Source organism: Tarenaya hassleriana, unplaced genomic scaffold (genome assembly GCF_000463585.1).
Source record: "Tarenaya hassleriana unplaced genomic scaffold, ASM46358v1 Cleome13, whole genome shotgun sequence".
Taxonomy (NCBI): Eukaryota; Viridiplantae; Streptophyta; class Magnoliopsida; order Brassicales; family Cleomaceae; genus Tarenaya; species Tarenaya hassleriana.
Window position 1 is genome coordinate 2,423,937 of NW_010963495.1, and position 18,661 is coordinate 2,442,597.

Sequence of the window (18,661 nt, forward strand, 5' to 3'; positions counted from 1 at the left end):
TAGAGGGGGGGGGGGGAAAGAAGATATTTGATTAAATAGAACGTAGTAGAATTTCTCGATCTGGCTCATATCTATAATAATATTTCCAAAGCATAGTCAAAAAAGCATGTCGCAGTGTGTGCCCATATTGCCTCACATGTCACGTACCACATAAAATTCAATAACCCTTATTGCTACAATATCGATCAATGCATGAATATATTTGTCCAAAGGACCATGTGATTTGTGTCCCTCCTCACGTACATTTTTGCTTATGTTCTCATGGCAGTTTCCTCTTTATAAAATTGTTACATTTTGGACGTGCTTTATCTTATCTTTATATGGATAATTTGCTTCTTATTAAAAAAAAAGGAACTATATGATACGAGGCATTATATTTGTTGAAATACCATCATTTTATCAAACTAATATCTTCTAAAATTATATATAAAAAAAGCAGTACCAAAATACAATAATACACCCCAAGATACGAGGAAACATTGCGTGAATCCGGGAATCAAATTAATTAGAACACATATATTTGAATTGAAACCTTTGACCCGTAAGATTATGTCTGAGATTCTGCTTTGATTACTTCGAAGTGAAGTGAAAGAAACACCTCACATGCGTACAGTTTCAGAACACAGAATCACCGATTAACACGTGGGTCTCATGAATTTTACGGTTGACCGTTGACCTCATCACATGTCCTTACGGTTAAGGCTTAAAAAAACATATTATTGATCTCATCGGTCGACACGTGGAACAGACCAATTGGGTTCGATTTTATTTTAATTTTTTCTTACCCCGAAATCAAACATGTGGGTTCCTAATCAACCATCCTCGCACATTATTGTTTTTCACGTACAAAGACATCACGAACAAATTCATAATTAGCTACGTCTAGATTTTAACTGAATTTGTTTTTTGCAGTGTCAGCTTTTGTCTGAAAATGATTTTGTGGTTTGTGAGAAGGAGATAATGACAATAAATTTGATTGAAATAATCCGAATTATCGGTAGTTATAACTTAGATTTCGGGTTTGGAATTTTATTTTTTCGAATGTAATAAGTGTTATTTATTTTTATTCGATTTAATCATAAAAAATTATAATCGAATAATAAGTAAATTTTAATTTTCATGTGGTATAATCACATGTGATCCTCTAAGTATTAAGCAAAAAATGTTTTTTTTACCGAGCTAAAATCCTTTCTTATTCTTTTAAACTTTTTACTGCTTTATTTTATTTCTATATTATATACATATATATGTCTCCGAGCGGAACACTTTTTTTTAAAAAAAAATTTATCCTTTATTTTATTTATATATTTTACAGATATAATGAATTTGTAAGAAAAACCCAACAAAACGGTTATGGATTGAAAAAAATATCAATGGAAACTATGATTGTGATTAGACTAATATGAATGTTTATCCATATAAATATATCCATTACATGATTTAAATTATTAATATGGTGGTCTAAGATTGAAAATAAAAAACGATCTCATAATTATAGGAGACTTGTATGTATAACAGGAAAGTGGTATTACGGTAGATATATAAAAATATAATTATAATAAAAACATAAGAAATGGGAGACGGCAAAAGAAAGTGGCTTTCACATTTTCCAAACTTCTTAAACTGTTATGACGACTTGTTACTGTATAGTTTGAGTTACATCAAATATATAAATAGCAATCATATGACTTTTAGTGCTTTGTCTTTATGTTTTTGTTCGTTCAATTTATTTATTTTTTAGTTACAAACTTTATCAGCAAATGGAAACACTCCAGCACCATCAACAGCAACACGTCGATATATATATATATTTGATTTAAAAAAATAGTTATTTAAAGATAAAAGAGGATTAGTCATCACTCATCAATTCGTGAGAGAAAGTTACAATTGCAATTATATCCAATTATCTTCAGTGGGCCCCAAGAATCTTATCTACGTGATTTCTCCCATTTTGACCAAATTAATTAAACCCGCCCGTCTCGTCGGCCACTCATAGTGTAACGTATGCATCTGTGTATGCATGCATGTGTAATATATATACACACACATATACATATCCATATGTATACGCACATAAGTTCATGCATTTATATATTCATATCCTAGTGATTTTTATATCGTTTAAAGCTTAAACACATAAATTTAAAAAACAATAGTTTACACAAAATACCATTATTTATTTAACCAAAAACAAAAAAAAAACAAAATATTATTATTTATAACATAGAAAATTGTTATTAATAAATATATACAACATTTAACTATTATTAATTTAAAATAAATTTGAAAAAACATTAAAAATTATATAAAAAATCTCAAAACATCACTTATTTTAAAACAAAAACATATTATTATAAAACGTTATCTAATCCAAAACGGATGGAGTATTTTATATATGTGCATTATCATGTATCATGTGTGCGTGTTTGTGCAAGCGGGCATGTATGTATGGGTTGAAATGGGCCTATTCCCCAAAATTTCGCCATTGGATATTGCGTATCTTAAACAAATAAATCAATTACAAGTACATTAACTTCGACGGGCGTACCCAATTGACAAAACCCCCACGTGGAATTAAGCACAGATAAGAAATCAACGGATTAAAATAACTTATGTTTACTAAATATCGTGTCTTTAATTATTTTGTATGCGTCGTCATATATGATTCAATTTAATATGCTACCTACCTACTACTACATTCCCTTCCTATGTGTATATGTGCCGATAATAGATATTATAAGCCACGCTCCAAATTTATTTCATTTTTTGGACGGGTATACAATATTAAAAATCTCATTTCCCAAAAAAAAAATTCCCGAAGGCATGAAATTCCGGACTAGTTATGGATTTGGTGGGCTTAGGGCGATCACAATCTTTTCTAAAAGCCCAAGTATGGGCCCAATTGCGCCTTGATGGATTAACAATAATTGGGCTTTCCCTTTCCCTTTTCTATACACTACTCGTTCAGGTTGAGCTTCTTATTGAATTTTAAACCCAAAAAACTCGTTTCAGGCCTTTTACAATCAAATTAATTTAGTAAATAAAATTAAATACACGATGTATATAAGAATTCAATCAAACAGCTGTGATGGACCGTCGGTTAATTTTTTATTGCTGTTTATGGGACTTTTTCTTGTTTACTCCTTAGGTTTGGTTTAAGGTGCTCCTAGGGTCGGTTTAGTCATTCCCAGGTTTAGTGTTGTCCTAGGTAGGTCTAATGCATCCTCGGATTAGAGATTAAGTATTCCTTAGTGATGTCTGCCCCTCTGTTTCGCGGCCTTGACGTCGAGAAATTCGACGGCAAGGGAGACTTCTTCTTATGGAAGGAGAAGATGTCTTTCCCTTTTTACCTCTTTCCTTATACTATATTATTCACTCTGCTCTTTTGTCGTACCTCTGTAGTTTCCTTTCCACATTTTTTTTGCATTATTCGGGCACTGGTCTGTATATATACATGTATAAGTACATGTGCGCACGTTTATATATATAATTATATATGCACACATACGTGCGTGCGGTCGTGTGGAGAAAAAAAATCTTGCCTTTTAAGGGTCACTCTCCTCTTTCTCTCATTGGGAAGCGTCTCCTCATCAATATTCTTTCTTCCAACACAAACACACAGAGCTAGAGAGAGAGAGAGAGAGAGTTTCCTCTCGCAAGCAGCGTGACAGTGTGAAAATGGCACGGAGCAATATGTCAAGCATTCTTCTGTTTTTCTTGATTCTGAATTCGACCCACTTGAGATTCAGAGCAGATGGTAAATGGGTCGATTTCAAAATACCCTAATGTTCACTTCAGTGAAGACAAAAAAGGAACTTTCAAACCTCGTGTGATTACTAACGTTTTACCTCCTTTAATTCACTTCTCTTGCCCTTTTCAGGAAGAGCAGAGCCTAATAATTCCCCTCCATTCTCCAAGGTATAAATAATCGAACCATCACTCATTCAATAAACGAGTTAAACACTTATTTGGTAAATCTCTTAATTTCTGGGTTTGGATAGAGAGGGATCGATGAAGAGGAAAGCCTAATGAGAGGTCAAATAGGGTCAAGGCCTCCAAGTTGCAAGAGAAGGTGCAGATCATGTGGGCTCTGTGAAGCCATTCAGGTCCCCACAGATCCTCAAAAGTTTCAGACAAATCTCCATGCTTCTTCAGATTCTGCCGTTCTTAATCTTGATTATGCAAGAGGTGATGACAGTTCTAACTACAAGCCCATGAGTTGGAAATGCAGATGTGGTAACTCCATCTTCGACCCTTGAATTAATGTTTTCCTGTCTCCACCACAGCTTGTTCAATCAGATCTTTATTATGTGTAAATATTTTGATTGTAATCAGTGTAAACTAGTTATTATAATATTCAAACGGAGTAGATGGTGTTACTCTTTTCGAATTTTCGAGCATTAATCTGACAAATTCCAATTTTATGGAGGAAAGATACACAATATGTATACATATATAATGTGTATATAGGTGTTCACTCATTTAAAAGATTCTTAAAGACAAAGATACGGTTTCCCTACTTGAAAAGTACGTATAATGAAGAAGCATGCAAAAAAAAAACCCATAACATTAATGACTCTAGAGGAAACTTGCCAAATTAATTGAATATTGTCTGACAAACAAATTGTCAAATTTATAAATATAATGAGGGTGATGATGGGATGTTTCATATGCTACATAACGTCGACGTGACCAAAGAACGAAGTGGGGTTTCATATCATTACACAAGTCAAGCAACGCAAACAGTAGGGATTCTTATACTGTTCTTCCTTTGAATGACCATACTTTTGACATTTGCATGCATGTACGTACATTTGTATTTGTCTTCATATAGATTTGCTAGAGGCCAAAAGTGTCATTCAATGTTCGGTGCTGCCATCGATTTAACCAATCATCCTTGTAAATACCTCGACTCATTTCTCAAATCATGAAATAAAAACTATATATATACACGTATATTTGGATATGAAGGTATAATCCTTAGTGTTTTCAACATGTACCGTATATATTAGATTCATTACAGTACTAGACTACTAGTCGAATGAAAACATTAATATATATTTACTTGCGCCTCATGATCTTTGGTGTCCATAACATATTTTATTGTTCTTCTCGGCATTTTTATTTGGTTCACTTTTTTTTCTATTTCAACGTATGGAGCTTTTGAAGCTTTAGATTTTTCTAGGAGAATGTGGGATTGGGTTCTTGATTTGTGATCACAAAAAAAAAAAAAATGTGGTGGCATCTTTATTATGGAGTATGGATCGCATCCTTCGGCAAGGAAACAAGGCATATATGGTTTTCAAGGAGTCGAGGACAAGCTATAAAAAAAGGTGAAGATTCCGATGGTCCAATTGTAGATTTTGATAACTATGGATGCGGGATTTACATGTGTGTGTTGCAACTTTATATCGCTTTCTTCCGTTTTGATATTATTTTACTTAGCCCGTATATATATATATATATATATAAGATATAAATTCATCAATTGCGTCCGTTGCTCGTACGGACTAAAGTTCATTAATCAACTGAAGACCAAAGAGAAGAATAAATCATAACATAGGTTAAAAGGTCATCATCATTTTTGACTCATCTGTATATGACATATATTTTTAACAGCAATATTAGACCCAAATTTGGGTGTTTTAGTGGTAAGAAATATTTACTTAGATTTTTCTAATCTTTTTATTATCCAAATTCAAATTTAAACATCGGAAAAAATATTTACTTAGATTTTTCTAACCTTTTTCAAAGATTTAATTGGATCAAATATATAGTAAACTCCGGATTATAAAAAATAAAAATTATGTTGAAACTTCTACGAATGGGCCAAAGGGTCGGTTCAAAAAAATATTGGGTTGATAAAGCCCATCAACGTGAGACGTTTAAAGGAATTCAGCCCAATGTTTGAAATTGCTATTGGACTTCTAAAATATAATAATTTTCCATGGAAAATTGATAATGTTATTAAAGATTTGTAAAAAATAGACAAACGTAGAAGAAAAGAAAGGAAAAGTTGTAGACATTTTTTTTTTATCATATAACTGCCAAGAGTGAAATTCTGATGAGACCCTTTTAAATTGCTTAGGTATTACAATTACTCGGACATTTTTCGATAAAATAAAAATTATGTATATAAAAAATAGAAAGGTAATTATAACGAATGTCCAACACAAAGAAAAATGATAATTTTATAGCTATATTTTAAGGATATTGTTGAGTCTTCAGCAAATTCTCTGAGCGGAGTAAGAAGGTTTCGAAGCTTCGGTTTCGGTCAGAGGGTTTCAAAACGCGGAGGGGCAATTCGGTCATTTGGTTCTTTAGGGTAAATGAAACCCTAATTTCGTGTTTGTGTCTCAGACTTGCGTTTTCCTGGGTTTTGGGTGGTTTATCTCTCTAGGTCGGCGAACTTGTGCTCTCCGGTGGTTCGGGGTCGATTTTCCGGTCGATCTCCGGCTGTTCTCTTTGTGTAACCCTAGCAAACGTTGTTCCTCTTCCCGAGACGTAGGTATCGAAGTTAGAACTCGGTACTGAACTCGTAAACTCTGTGTTCTTTTCGTTTCTTGCTCACACGAGAGATTTGAAGAGATCGGTGAGGTTTTCGGAGGGTAAATCCTCTACAAGTGGTATCAGGAGCCCGGTTCGTGGCGAGGCTCGGCGGATCTGTGGTGGAAATCACTTGAGGAGCCATCTCGAGTCGAGATCGGCGACGGTCACCGGCAAAGGAGCTTAGATCGGAGCAGAAAGAGGTAGTTTTCCCGGATCTGACTCGAACTGAGTAAATCAGTTGAGTTTAGACTCCGAAGAGGTGAGTTACTACTCGGTTTGCGTAGATCTAGGGTTTTGGGGGGAGGGGGGAAGCCGGTGGTTTCGGGCGAATCTCGGCCGTGACTCGTTCGAGTCTCGATTGAATCATTTCCCGGGGTGTGTCAACGTCCGAGTTGACCGGGTTAACTCGGCGACAGCTTCCAAAATTTGGGTTTCTCGGTTTAATCCGGTTTAGCCGGTTAAATCGAGATTGTCTAATTGAACCGGGTTCGATTTTAAAATCGAACCGGGTTCGATTTTAAAATCGAACCGGTTTAGTCGGGTTAGGTCAAAGGTTGACTAATTTCTGGTCAACAGTTGATCGGGTTAGGAAAACCGGACCGGTTCAGGTCAATTGGATCAGTTCAGGTCCGATTTGGGTTAATTGGACCGGTTCGAGTCAATTTAGGTCTGGTTCGGGATAATCCAGACCGGTTTAGGTCAATCTAGGATCGGTTTAGGACAATAGAGTCCGGTTTAGATCAATTTAGATCGGGATTGGGCCGGTTTAGGTCTGATTAGGGTCTGTTTCGTCCAAATAGGCCTGGTATTGTCTGGTTTAGGGTCTGTATCGACTAGAAAAGGTCTAGATTGATCGGTTTAGGGTCAGGATTGTCTGATTAGGACTTAAATTGGTTGGTTTTAGGTCTGATTAGTTCGATTGGGTTAGATAGAGTCCGGTTCTTAGGGTATTCTGTCTGGTATAGGGTATTTAGGATCTGTATAGATCGATTTATCCTAGATAGATGCAGATTAGATTTGCGGTAGACTTTGGTTACCTGTTTTCAATCTATAGAGTCCGGTAATTCTGTCCGGTTAGGCTTGAATAGAGGGATTTGGCTGAAATCAGGTGAGTTAGAAGTCGGTATTAGGCTTGAAATCAATAGGTACAGGTCTGTAAGGATTAATTTTAGGCTAGATAAGGTCTGATCAGAATTAATTAGGTCGGTTTAGACTTAGTTTAGATCTGATTAGGTTAATTCAAGTCTGATTAGGGGTAGGTAAGTCAATATAGGGTTGGCTTAGGTCTGATTAGGACTTAGGGGGACAGAATAGACTTGGTTTAGGTTTGATCTAGGTTGGTTAGGTCAGTGTTAGCCTTGGTTTAGGTCTGATTAGGTTGGTTAGGTCTGACAGAATTTAATAATGGAAACTTTAACAAAGATTTTTGGAGTTTTACAAATAAAGACATTCGTGAGAAAATAACCATTGAAAGAGAGACATTAATCAAGGAGAGAGAATAATGAGAAATGACGTTTTTGTATTTTTCTCCGATGCTCAAGTCTGAGCTTTACATCTCTTATTTATAATGCATTTAAATATCAAAACAAACCCAAAAATCTGCATCGACTTTAATGGGTCAAGCGCAATACTAGGTCTTCTCAGACTTATTCAACCTAAAATAAAACAACCGAAAATAATAACTTCAAAAACTAAACGGCAACAAAATAAACACGTGAGGAGAACATGGTTAACTCCAACAAGGTCAGTGTTAGCCTTGGAGTAGGTCTGATTAGAAGTAATAATGTCTTAGGTAGGCAGGTTTAGAGTCTATTAGGTCTGTTAGGTTGGAAAATATCTAGGTTTAGGTCCTCTTAGGATCGGTCTTACTCCTTAGGTTTGGTTTAAGGTGCTCCTAGGGTCGGTTTAGTCATTCCCAGGTTTAGTGTTGTCCTAGGTAGGTCTAATGCATCCTCGGATTAGAGATTAAGTATTCCTTAGTGATGTCTGCCCCTCTGTTTCGCGGCCTTGACGTCGAGAAATTCGACGGCAAGGGAGACTTCTTCTTATGGAAGGAGAAGATGTCCATTAGCTTAAAGATCTTAGGGTTAGGGGACACACTAGAGGATGATCCATCTACGTGGGGGGTTGCTGATGAGGGGAGCCCACAAACTCCAGCTCGGGAAACCGAGGATTCGGGAGGCCTTACGGCCCTTTCCACCGGGTCATTAGGACCCGGGGCAAAGGGATCAGGCACTCCGGCTCTCAAAGAGAGACAAGAAAGGAGTAGAAGGGCTAGGAATCTCATAGTGCTTGCTCTAGTGGATCAGGTTCTAAGGAAGGTTATATCCAAAAGGACGGCCTTCGGAATCTGGAGGAAACTAGAGCGGTTGCACATAGAGCAATCCCTCCCCAAAAGGATGTACCTCATGCAGAGGGTGTCAGGGTTTAGGATGGATAGCTCTAGGATGATAGAGGAGAATTTAGACATTTTCCAGAAATTATTGTCCGACCTTCACAGCATAAATGTGAAGCTAGAGGAGGAGTATCAAGCAGTTTACCTGCTGAGCTCCTTACCTCCTGCTTTCGAGCAGCTGAGGGAAGTCCTATAATATTCCCGAGCTACAATCTTGGTGGAGGAGGTGAAGACCGCAACTAGGATGAAGGAGCTAGAGCTTCTAGCTCAGGGTACCCTTACTCGGGGTACGGGGGAAGGATTAGTGGTCAAGGGCAAACCCGAGAAATCGGGTGGCAGGAAGAAGAAGCCCAAGGACCAGGTGGAGTGTTGGTATTGCGGGAAGAAGGGACACTATAAGAAGGACGGAGGGCGAAGGAGGAGACCGAGGGTAAGGGGGTAATAGCCTCGGTTCAGGAGTATGATTCGGAGGTACTTCTAGTATGCTCCGACTACTCCTCGAGTGAAGGTTCGGAGGTGAGGTCTCCACGTCTAGGTGGAGTTACCTCGGGTAGGAAGCTCAAGGGAAAGGGCGAGCGAGGGAATGCCGGTTCACCGGGTAGAGTCGATGAGGGTAGTAGCGCTAGGGGCATTTCCTCTCGGGGTGGAGCACGTGCTTGCATGTGTTCCGAGCCTTCGGTAGAGTTCCTATAGGTCGACTAGGGGAGTCTTCACGGGGTAAAACCCGTGGGGACACCTTAGTCGGTAGGTGGGGTCCGGGGTAGAGGTCATAGGTCGCTTGATCTTTATGGGGATCAAGAGTTAGGTGTGTTAGTATGACTCAAGGTTAGTCTTGGGGCAGTCGGGGTAGACTCGGGGGACAGGTAGATGTCGGGACATGACCCTCGGGGGACCATAGGTGAGGTATAGACTTCACCGGAGGGGGTCATTTAGATGGTCTAGGGAGTCATACTAGTCTAGGTCTTAGGTAGCCTTCGGAAGCGGAGGTGTCGGGGGATACTCGCTTGGGTAGGTTAGGTGCGTCGTGTCACGCTGAGACGTGTTTATGACACGCTCGGTAAGAACTCCTTTAGAAAGGTAGATTCAAAACGCCTTGAAGCATGTCCAGAGGGGGAGTTACATGGAAGTTACGGGAATGAGCCTGCTAGGGTTGGCGTGTTTTGTTTTCTTTCGTGTTTTTCCTTTCTTTGCAGGTTTTGTAGAAGAAGGGAGATTTGTTGAGTCTTCAGCAAATTCTCTGAGCGGAGTAGAATGTTTCGAAGCTTCGGTTTCTGTCAGAGGGTTCCAAAACGTGGAGGGGCAATTCGGTCATTTGGTTCTTTAGGGTAAATGAAATCTTAATTTCGTTTTTGTGTCTCAGACTTGCGTTTTTCTGGGTTTTGGGTGGTTTCTCTCTCTAGGTCGGCGAACTTATGTTCTCCGGTGGTTCAGGGTCGATTTTTCGGTCGATCTCCGGCTGTTCTGTTTGTGTAACCCTAGCAAACGCTGTTCCTCTTCTCGAAACGTAGGTATCGAGTGTTAAAACTCGGTACTGAACTCGTAAACTCTGTGTTCTTTTTATTTCTTGTTCACACGAGAGATTCAGAGAGATCGGTGAGGTTTTCGGAGGGTAAATCCTCTAGAGATATTAAATTGATAATTGGCTACCTATGGACATAAATGATTACATCATTGTCTACCTACTCGGGATCCATCGTTTGTCTGTGTGACTTTTGAGCAGTTGATGAAGCCACAAGGGAATGCAACATGACAACTTCGTGATTATCGAGCTAAGCATCTCTATTCGACACGTGGCGATGATTGGACTCGCCAACGTGAACTCAAAAAAGATGAGGTCCAAGTTAATTTCTGATGGCCCGGCCCAATACTTTGGACAGATATACGACGTCGTTTTAGTTTGTCGGTGAACAAAGGACTCGGAACGACGCCGTTGGGATCGTGCGCGCACTTGGCATGGCATCCGTCAAGCGAAGCTGCTGATTTTTTTTTTCTTTGGCTCTTAAAATATTCTCACGATTTTTTTTTTTTAACTCCCTGAAATTTGTTTCCAATTCAAGGGACGCACGATTTCAGTGGCACTTTTTAGGAGGCTTTTTTACTTCGCCAGATCCAAATCGTTTGAAAAGAACTTGAGTCGCGTCGCGTTCACACATCTTCGCGGATCTTCCGTCCTCGTTCGTTCTTCGCCGCTTGCCGGAAAAGAAAAACACAAAGCTCTGTTTTTGGATCGATTTGCTTTTCTGGGTAAGTCTCGCTTTCTTTTTAGATGTTTCCGGCCTTTCGTTTTCTTTCCGGTTTTTCTTGTTTCAATGGCGGTAAATGAAGCTTTGGTACTGCTTGGATCCGTTCCACGATGATGCATTCACACATTTCTTTTGAATTCTTGTTTAGTTCAGTCCAAGTTACTGAATCCGATTCGTAAGATCTTCAGGCACTACTCTGTTACAGTCTTCGATTTGTAGTGAATTTTCTTTATTTGATCGATTCAAAGAATTGAGTTATTGTTCCGAGGCCATTTTTGGGGATTAATTGTTTTGATTGGCGTTGTAGATCAACACCATTAGCTGGTGTGTTCGTCTCTTCGATCAAGAAATAATCGAGGATTCATTCTGGATTGTTCGTGTTTTCTGATTCTACGGGTTCTCCCATAAGGAGTGTCATAGATTAAAGATTTTTTTTTTTTTTTGTGTGTGGAGAATTGATGATTTTATGGATTTGAAATAGGTTGCTTTGTGAGAGAGAGGCAGAAATGTTCAGATCATCGCCGAGAAGAGGACAGAGGTCGAAGGGCTTCAAGGTGAAGCATTGCGTTCAGCTATGCGTGTTACTGGGCGTTGGGATATGGCTGCTTTACCAAGTGAAGCATTCTCACGAGAAGAAAGCTCAGTTCGAGAAGGAGAGTGCGAATGTCGGTGTGAAGTTCGGGAGGAAAGATCTCAACCCGAAGGTCGAGGAGACTCCGGTGAAATATGAACCAGAGGATGATACTGATAATGGAGGAGATACGCGTACTTATACTGTTGAAAAGGAGAATGAGAATGTCGATGAGAATGCAGAGCGGGAGGAGGATGGAGGCGAGGAGAAGGAGAAGGAAAGTGAAGGAACCGAGAGCAAAGAGGATGGAAACAGTGAAGAGAGGGAGGAGAGGAAAGAGAATGAGGGTATGGAAGAGGAGAACGAGGTGAAGGACGAAAGTGACGGGTCAGGAGATAAAGAGAAGGAGACAGAGGAGAATGAGGGTGGAGGAGGTGAGACGAGCAGCGAGGAAGCGAGAGAGAAGAATTACAAAGGAGATGATGCATCGAGCGAGGTAGTCCATGAAACACATGAGAATGAGCAGCCGGGAGAGAAGAGGGAAAAGGCCGAAAACGAGGAAGAAAGCAAATCTAACAGCAATGAGAATGTCAGTTTCCAAGAAGATGAGTCGGGTCCAAAGACTGAGGAAGTGGAAGACGCCATTATAAAGACTGTTGCTTCGAACACAACAGAGAGTGGCAGTGATGATGGTAACCAACAAGAGACGAACAATGAGACGGGTGAGAAGTCAGAAGCTGAAAACACTGACCCGTCTTCCTCTGATGAAACGAAAACAGAGAGCCAGAGCGACTCTAAAGAGGGTGAATCTGTCACGCAGAATGTGGTGTTGGCAAAGGGTTTTTCTGATTCTAATGGCGAGTTGCCTGAAACAAACCAGTCACAATCCAATGCAACAGAGACCACAGAATCTGGTGGAAACAACGGGTCGGAATCTGGTGAGAAGACCGATAACTCCACCAACAGCACTGACGAGAGTGGTAAATCTGCAGGCAATTCTGGTGATGAGAATCCTGAAGAAATAAAAAAAGAAGATGAAAAGGAGAAAGTAGAGTCAACAGAGCTATCATCAGAGGAAAATGGGAAGAAAGAAGATGGGACGAAGGAAAAGGAAGAGTCTTCAGACTCACAGGCAAATGAAAACACTGAGAGTGAGAAAAAGGAACAGGAAGAATCTTCCAATTCTTCAAACGATCAAGAGAACAATAACAATACACCATCCGAGGAAAATGGTAAAACTGAGAGTGAGCCCAGCAACGAAGATGGCAGTTCAGGCTCAGATTCTACCCAAAAGGAATCGGAGGAGGAATCCGCAGAATCCACGAAAACAGAACCACGGAAAGAGGAAAGCAACAACGGAGATTCAAGCCAAAAGGAATCGGAGGATACAACGGAATCAGAGAAAGAAGAAAGCAAGAAGGATGATGAGACAGAAGTAGAAGTGACGCAGAACGATCACGATGAACACACGGATTCCTCTTCAGACAACAGTCTCCCTCAAGAAGTGAAGGAAGTCCGGACTGATCTGGAAACCCTGCCTGACACCGGAGGGAACAACGACAACATTGCTGCCGAGTGAGGGTTCGCATGCCTTATTAAATTCATGCTCGTCATTTGGGCCGTTTTCAAGAATTGAGATTTCTTCCTTTTCTCATCATATCTGTAGTTGTACCCTTTACAAATTTATATATTTGATGGGTTTTTGTCAAACTTGAGACCAAAGTACGAGTTTTTTTTAATAATCAAACTTGGATGATCTTGAGAGAAGATACAAAGTATGAAAGTATGGTTTCACCTTGGGTTCAAACCCAAACGTGGAGAAGGGCATTCACCTAGGTTTTTCCGGTCCTCTAGGAGATGTAGTCGGGTCAAAGACCCGGTGAACTTTCAGATTATCAAAAAAAAAAAAAAGAGTACGAGAAATGGTTGGAGCTTGGAAGACCTGTTGCATGCACATCGGGTCTTTAATCAGTTGAGAAAAGGTTGGAGCTTGGAAGCCATCACCATTGCATAATCGAATCTTGGATTACAAAATAAAGTTTGATACTTATTCCCCCAATAACAGATTTGAGGTCACAGACACGGAGTAAGATTAAAATAAAATTCAGAAAGCGAAATGAGTAAAGAAAGGTTTTCTCTCTGAAACAAGGGTTCAAGCGACATTATTATGTGAAGATGACACAAGGCCTCCATGCTAGTGGTGCTTCACCTCAAACAAGCCGTCTGGTCCTGAAAATCACATAAGCCGTGCAGATTCAGAACCCTAAAATGGTTTTCGAAATAATGTTTGCCACAAACCTCCTTCAGCTCATGCTACTAGAGATAGATTCTCATTGTCATGTTCATCCGAGACACAACTCGCAAAACACATACGAGAACATGAATGATATCCAGGGCAACCGTGGCTAGAACTAGAAATATCACAATTCTTATTAGTAGTGGGGAGAGTAAACTTTGAAAGGGACAAAACATACCCCAAGGGAACTCCTTGTTGCGCATATGCAAATACGGATATGCCTGCTCAAGGAACAAACAAAGCAAAATACCAATGACAATGAGGCAATCAAATTACCAAGAGATGAATAGATACGGCTGTTTTAGAGACTTGAAGAATGCATAATCCTTTCAATTCCATTTCCACTGCCATTACCAGTCTCTTCAAAAGGGAAGGCGCATTATGATGACACAGCTAAATCGTAGAAAGGTGAGATAAAGATGCGAGGGAAGCTTACAGGAGGCTCATCGTAGTGGGGATGACCCTTTGATAAGTTATAGAGGGCCAGAGCAGTGCAAGAAGCAATACCCAAATACGTGATCTTCTCCCACTTTGCAGATTCATCTGTGGAAAACTCAAAATTTTGACAATACCCAAAGGAATAAACAAAGCTATACATAGGACCGAACAAACCGATAATTTAACCGAATGGGCAATTTAACCAGATAAGCCGCATTCAATGGTCAGGGGTCAAAATACCTAGATCTCGACTATGCAAACATGATTTGATTGGATTTTAAGTTATCAGATTTAAAATGCAGGTGGTAGAAACCAACTCTCGCCTTGAAATTCATACTCATTCATCGATCTATGATTCACGAAATAAATCAATAGAGAACGATCGAAGCAACAGCATATCCGAATCCGAGTTGTTTCGAATCGGAGATTGCGTATTGAATCATTGGAAAGCCTAGACTAAGAACCACAGACATATTAGAACCCAGACAAATCAAGGAATGATTAAGACTTTTCCCAGGAAAAAACCCTAATTCGCATGAAATCAACAAGAAGGGGAGGTAATTACAAGCATCGTCATGGTGGCCTTTTGAGGAGAAGTTCCGACGGGGAGCTGAGGTCCTCGAAGCTCCACGGATCGCTGCACGGGAAAGGGCTGAACGTGCCAAAGCCAAAGCCATTTTCTCACGATCTTCGTCTCTCTCTCTGCAAGTATTTGTGATTTGGAGAAAAGCGAAGGGGCTAGGCTTTCGCAAAGAAAGACCCCCCCAACCGGAACTTCGCGTGCCTGACCCGACCCGGCCCGGGCAATGACCGGATCCACTTGTTCGGCCCATTATAAGATTTGATTGGGCTAACTCGCATCGCGTTAAATGGGCCGGTGGAACATCCTCTCTTTTGTTAACCATGGTGGTAACCCTGATCTACGATCCGATTTATTACTAGTAATGTTGTAAGAGTAATTAATATTTAAAAGATCGGCCCACGGCAAGATAGTTAACATGTAATTAACATTTACTGTGAGAATATATTTAGGATTAATTCACCTGAATAGTTTCCGGCGGATGCATAAATTATATGATTCTTGTGGAAATACCAAACCATGCATTTGAGGAAATGCTTACGCAATCTATGATATGTGTTCGGTTATTTATAGAGCACATGTCGAAATTGTTGCACAATCGAAATAAAGACGTCATGGATAAAACTAAGTACCAGTAAATTTTTTTGATTATACCACTAGGTGGTCCTGAACGGCATGGTAAATGATCACCACAGAATCTAGCAACAGATATAGATGTAACAGAAGCAGAAACCACAGTCATATCATTGAAGAAGTCTATTAAGAACAGGAGGAACAAAGCCAACACACACGCAGATCAAAGAGTAGCTGCGACCAACAAAAAAACACCACACAACAAACAAACACAGAGATTCGGGAAATTCATATTAGAGAGAAGCTCTCTCTTAGTACTCCTCACCCTCGTCGTCCTCACCATCATCACCCTCAGCACCGACTTCCTCATAATCCTTCTCGAGGGCGGCCAGATCCTCACGCGCCTCCGAAAATTCACCTTCCTCCATTCCTTCACCCACGTACCAGTGTACAAATGCCCTCTTCGCGTACATCAGGTCGAATTTATGGTCGATTCGAGAGAAGACCTCCGCCACGCTTGTGGAATTGGAGATCATGCACACCGCCCTCTGCACCTTGGCTAGGTCACCCCCCGGAACGACCGTCGGTGGCTGGTAGTTGATTCCGCACTTGAACCCGGTCGGGCACCAGTCAACGAACTGGATGGTTCGCTTTGTCTTGATGGTCGCCACCGCAGCGTTCACGTCCTTGGGCACGACATCTCCTCTGTACATGAGGCAGCATGCCATGTATTTTCCATGGCGTGGGTCACACTTGGCCATCATGGATGACGGCTCGAACGCACTGTTGGTGATCTCTGCCACTGAGAGCTGCTCGTGGTAGGCTTTCTCGGCTGAGATGACTGGGGCATATGAGGAAAGCATGAAGTGGATTCTTGGGTATGGGACGAGGTTGGTTTGGAACTCGGTCACGTCCACGTTCAAGGCTCCATCAAACCTCAGAGAGGCTGTGAGGGACGAGATCACCTGAATCATGATGCACCATAACCATATGGTTAGGACAAATTCAGAAAATGCATCACTGGAATTTAAATTCCAATTGATGTTATACCTGAGAGACCAAGCGGTTCAAGTTGGTGTAGGTTGGGCGCTCGATGTCAAGGGAACGTCTGCAGATGTCATAGATGGCCTCGTTATCAAGCAGAACAGCCACATCGGTGTGTTCGAGGAGAGAGTGAGTGGAGAGGACACTGTTGTAGGGTTCAACGACAGAAGTTGAAACCTGTGGTGAGGGGTACACAGTGAATCCAAGCTTGGATTTCTTGCCATAGTCCACAGAGAGACGCTCGAGCAAGAGAGACCCAAGACCTGATCCAGTACCACCACCAACAGCATTGAACACAAGGAATCCTTGGAGACCAGTGCAGTTGTCAGCCAGCTTTCGGATGCGGTCCAAGCAAAGATCAACAATCTCTTTGCCAACTGAAACATTCAAAAGAAACGCTTTAAGTACACAGTCGAAAGGATTGATACACCAAAGCAGTCAATAAACGGAAGGATCATTACTGGTGTAGTGGCCACGGGCAAAGTTGTTGGCGGCATCTTCCTTTCCGCTGATTAGCTGCTCAGGGTGGAAGAGCTGGCGGTAAGTTCCAGTCCTGACTTCGTCAATGACAGTGGGCTCCAGATCTACAAAAACAGCACGGGGAACGTGCTTCCCAGCACCAGTTTCACTGAAGAAGGTGTTAAAAGCATCATCACCTCCTCCGACAGTTTTGTCACTCGGCATCTGGCCATCCGGCTGCGAACACCAATAAAGGGTCAGTTTGTACAGTTCGGTTAATCATACATGGTACAAGATAGAAAAACAACAAGACATTATCGAAGCACCCAAAACCCCAAGAGAAGAACCGATTATAAATGGATTCATCCGTGAAATTCAGCCGACATGCACTAGATAGTTCACAATGATTCGAAAGATAAATTTTCGTTAACAGATCAAATCTAATTGGCACGCGTAATACAATTCTGTTTGACGACCTAGTGTAGATCAATGATCTAAACGTCAGATATTGACCCTTCACAAACAAACACAAAGTGAGCATGAAAGGGCAGCACCACCTCAGATCTGTCCAAATGTCGAACAATATCCACTCGTTTACCCAATCAATAGGAGGTACACCCCTAGATCTACACAGCTGCAATCAATCTGATTGCCACTTCATTCATAATACGGTCATTTGACGGTCAGGTACGATACGTAACCTGAACAATGAGACATATCTAACCAGATCCGCACTATATCTGCTTCCAGAGAGGACGTCATTGAACAAAAAATACCAGATCTGGCCGATTCAAACGTCTATCAACGATCCAAAATACGAAAGGGAGGAACAAAACCGAGAGGTCTGAGAGAGACGAAGAGAATGCGACGAAGAAAATCACCTGAATGCCATGCTCGAGACAGTAAAGCTCCCAGCAGGCGTTTCCGACCTGGATACCAGCCTGACCGATGTGGATCGAAATGCACTCTCTCATTTTCGCAACAAGGAAATCCGATGAACGGCGAGAAAACTCGAGAGAAGAAGAGCGGCGTTTATCAAGACGCTACGCTCTTTTTTCGTGGCTTCGTGATGGTTTTTTGTTCCTCGGCTTGATTTTTATAGAAGATACCAAGGGAGGAGAAGGAAGAAACAGCCTGTCTAACCAAGGGTGACAGCTAACCGTGGTTAAGTTGGTAATGATTTGTGAGGCGCAACCTTATTGACGCGGGCCTACTCAACCGCTCTATATTTAACCGTGGTTAGTTGCCCCTTCAAGCGGGATAGATCTCTCGTTTTAAAACTTTTTGAAATCTTCCCAAACGAAACGACGTCGAATACCACCTTCCATTTTTCCTTTTTAGTTTCAAATATCGTTTTCCTGTAAGGTTTAAGAATAAATATATTATTTTATGAGTAATTCTTTGCTTCGAAGCAAAGCATTCATAAATACGCCGTGGACAATAACGACATGGATTGGGCTGGGTTTTATGAAGCCCAATTTTCATTGAAGGCCCGTGTTTAATAAAATGATAT

The 18,661-nt window shown here is 40.7% G+C and overlaps 4 protein-coding genes across 5 annotated transcripts; 2 read left to right on the plus strand and 2 right to left on the minus strand.

Moving 5' to 3' along the window:
* Positions 1-3,533: 3,533 nt before the first annotated feature.
* LOC104807644 (EPIDERMAL PATTERNING FACTOR-like protein 2) lies at positions 3,534-4,404 on the plus strand. Its single transcript, XM_010533016.1, has 3 exons — positions 3,534-3,757; positions 3,881-3,918; positions 4,002-4,404. The coding sequence occupies exons 1-3, from the start codon at positions 3,679-3,681 to the stop codon at positions 4,257-4,259; spliced, it is 375 nt and encodes a 124-aa protein (XP_010531318.1). The 5' UTR covers positions 3,534-3,678; the 3' UTR covers positions 4,260-4,404.
* A 6,478-nt stretch (positions 4,405-10,882) lies between these two features.
* Positions 10,883-13,525, plus strand: LOC104807645 (uncharacterized protein DDB_G0290685-like). Its single transcript, XM_010533017.1, has 2 exons — positions 10,883-11,188; positions 11,669-13,525. The coding sequence occupies exon 2, from the start codon at positions 11,694-11,696 to the stop codon at positions 13,335-13,337; it is 1,644 nt and encodes a 547-aa protein (XP_010531319.1). The 5' UTR covers positions 10,883-11,188; positions 11,669-11,693; the 3' UTR covers positions 13,338-13,525.
* A 205-nt stretch (positions 13,526-13,730) lies between these two features.
* Positions 13,731-15,220, minus strand: LOC104807646 (cytochrome c oxidase subunit 6a, mitochondrial-like). The gene is made up of 4 exons (XM_010533018.2): positions 15,058-15,220; positions 14,491-14,597; positions 14,233-14,275; positions 13,731-13,987 (listed from the first exon to the last, which is right to left on the minus strand). The coding sequence occupies exons 1-4, from the start codon at positions 15,167-15,169 to the stop codon at positions 13,953-13,955; spliced, it is 297 nt and encodes a 98-aa protein (XP_010531320.1). The 5' UTR covers positions 15,170-15,220; the 3' UTR covers positions 13,731-13,952.
* Positions 15,221-15,785: 565 nt separating this feature from the next.
* On the minus strand, positions 15,786-18,231 carry LOC104807647 (tubulin alpha chain). Of its 2 annotated transcripts, XM_010533020.1 has the most exons (5): positions 18,030-18,231; positions 17,151-17,385; positions 16,696-17,066; positions 16,152-16,610; positions 15,790-16,075 (listed from the first exon to the last, which is right to left on the minus strand). In XM_010533020.1, the coding sequence occupies exons 1-5, from the start codon at positions 18,120-18,122 to the stop codon at positions 15,869-15,871; spliced, it is 1,365 nt and encodes a 454-aa protein (XP_010531322.1). In that variant the 5' UTR covers positions 18,123-18,231; the 3' UTR covers positions 15,790-15,868. The 2 variants fall into 2 exon arrangements, with proteins under 2 accessions (XP_010531321.1, XP_010531322.1); XM_010533019.1 differs by having other exon boundaries at positions 15,786-16,610; positions 18,030-18,230.
* Between the last annotated feature and the right edge of the window lie 430 nt (positions 18,232-18,661).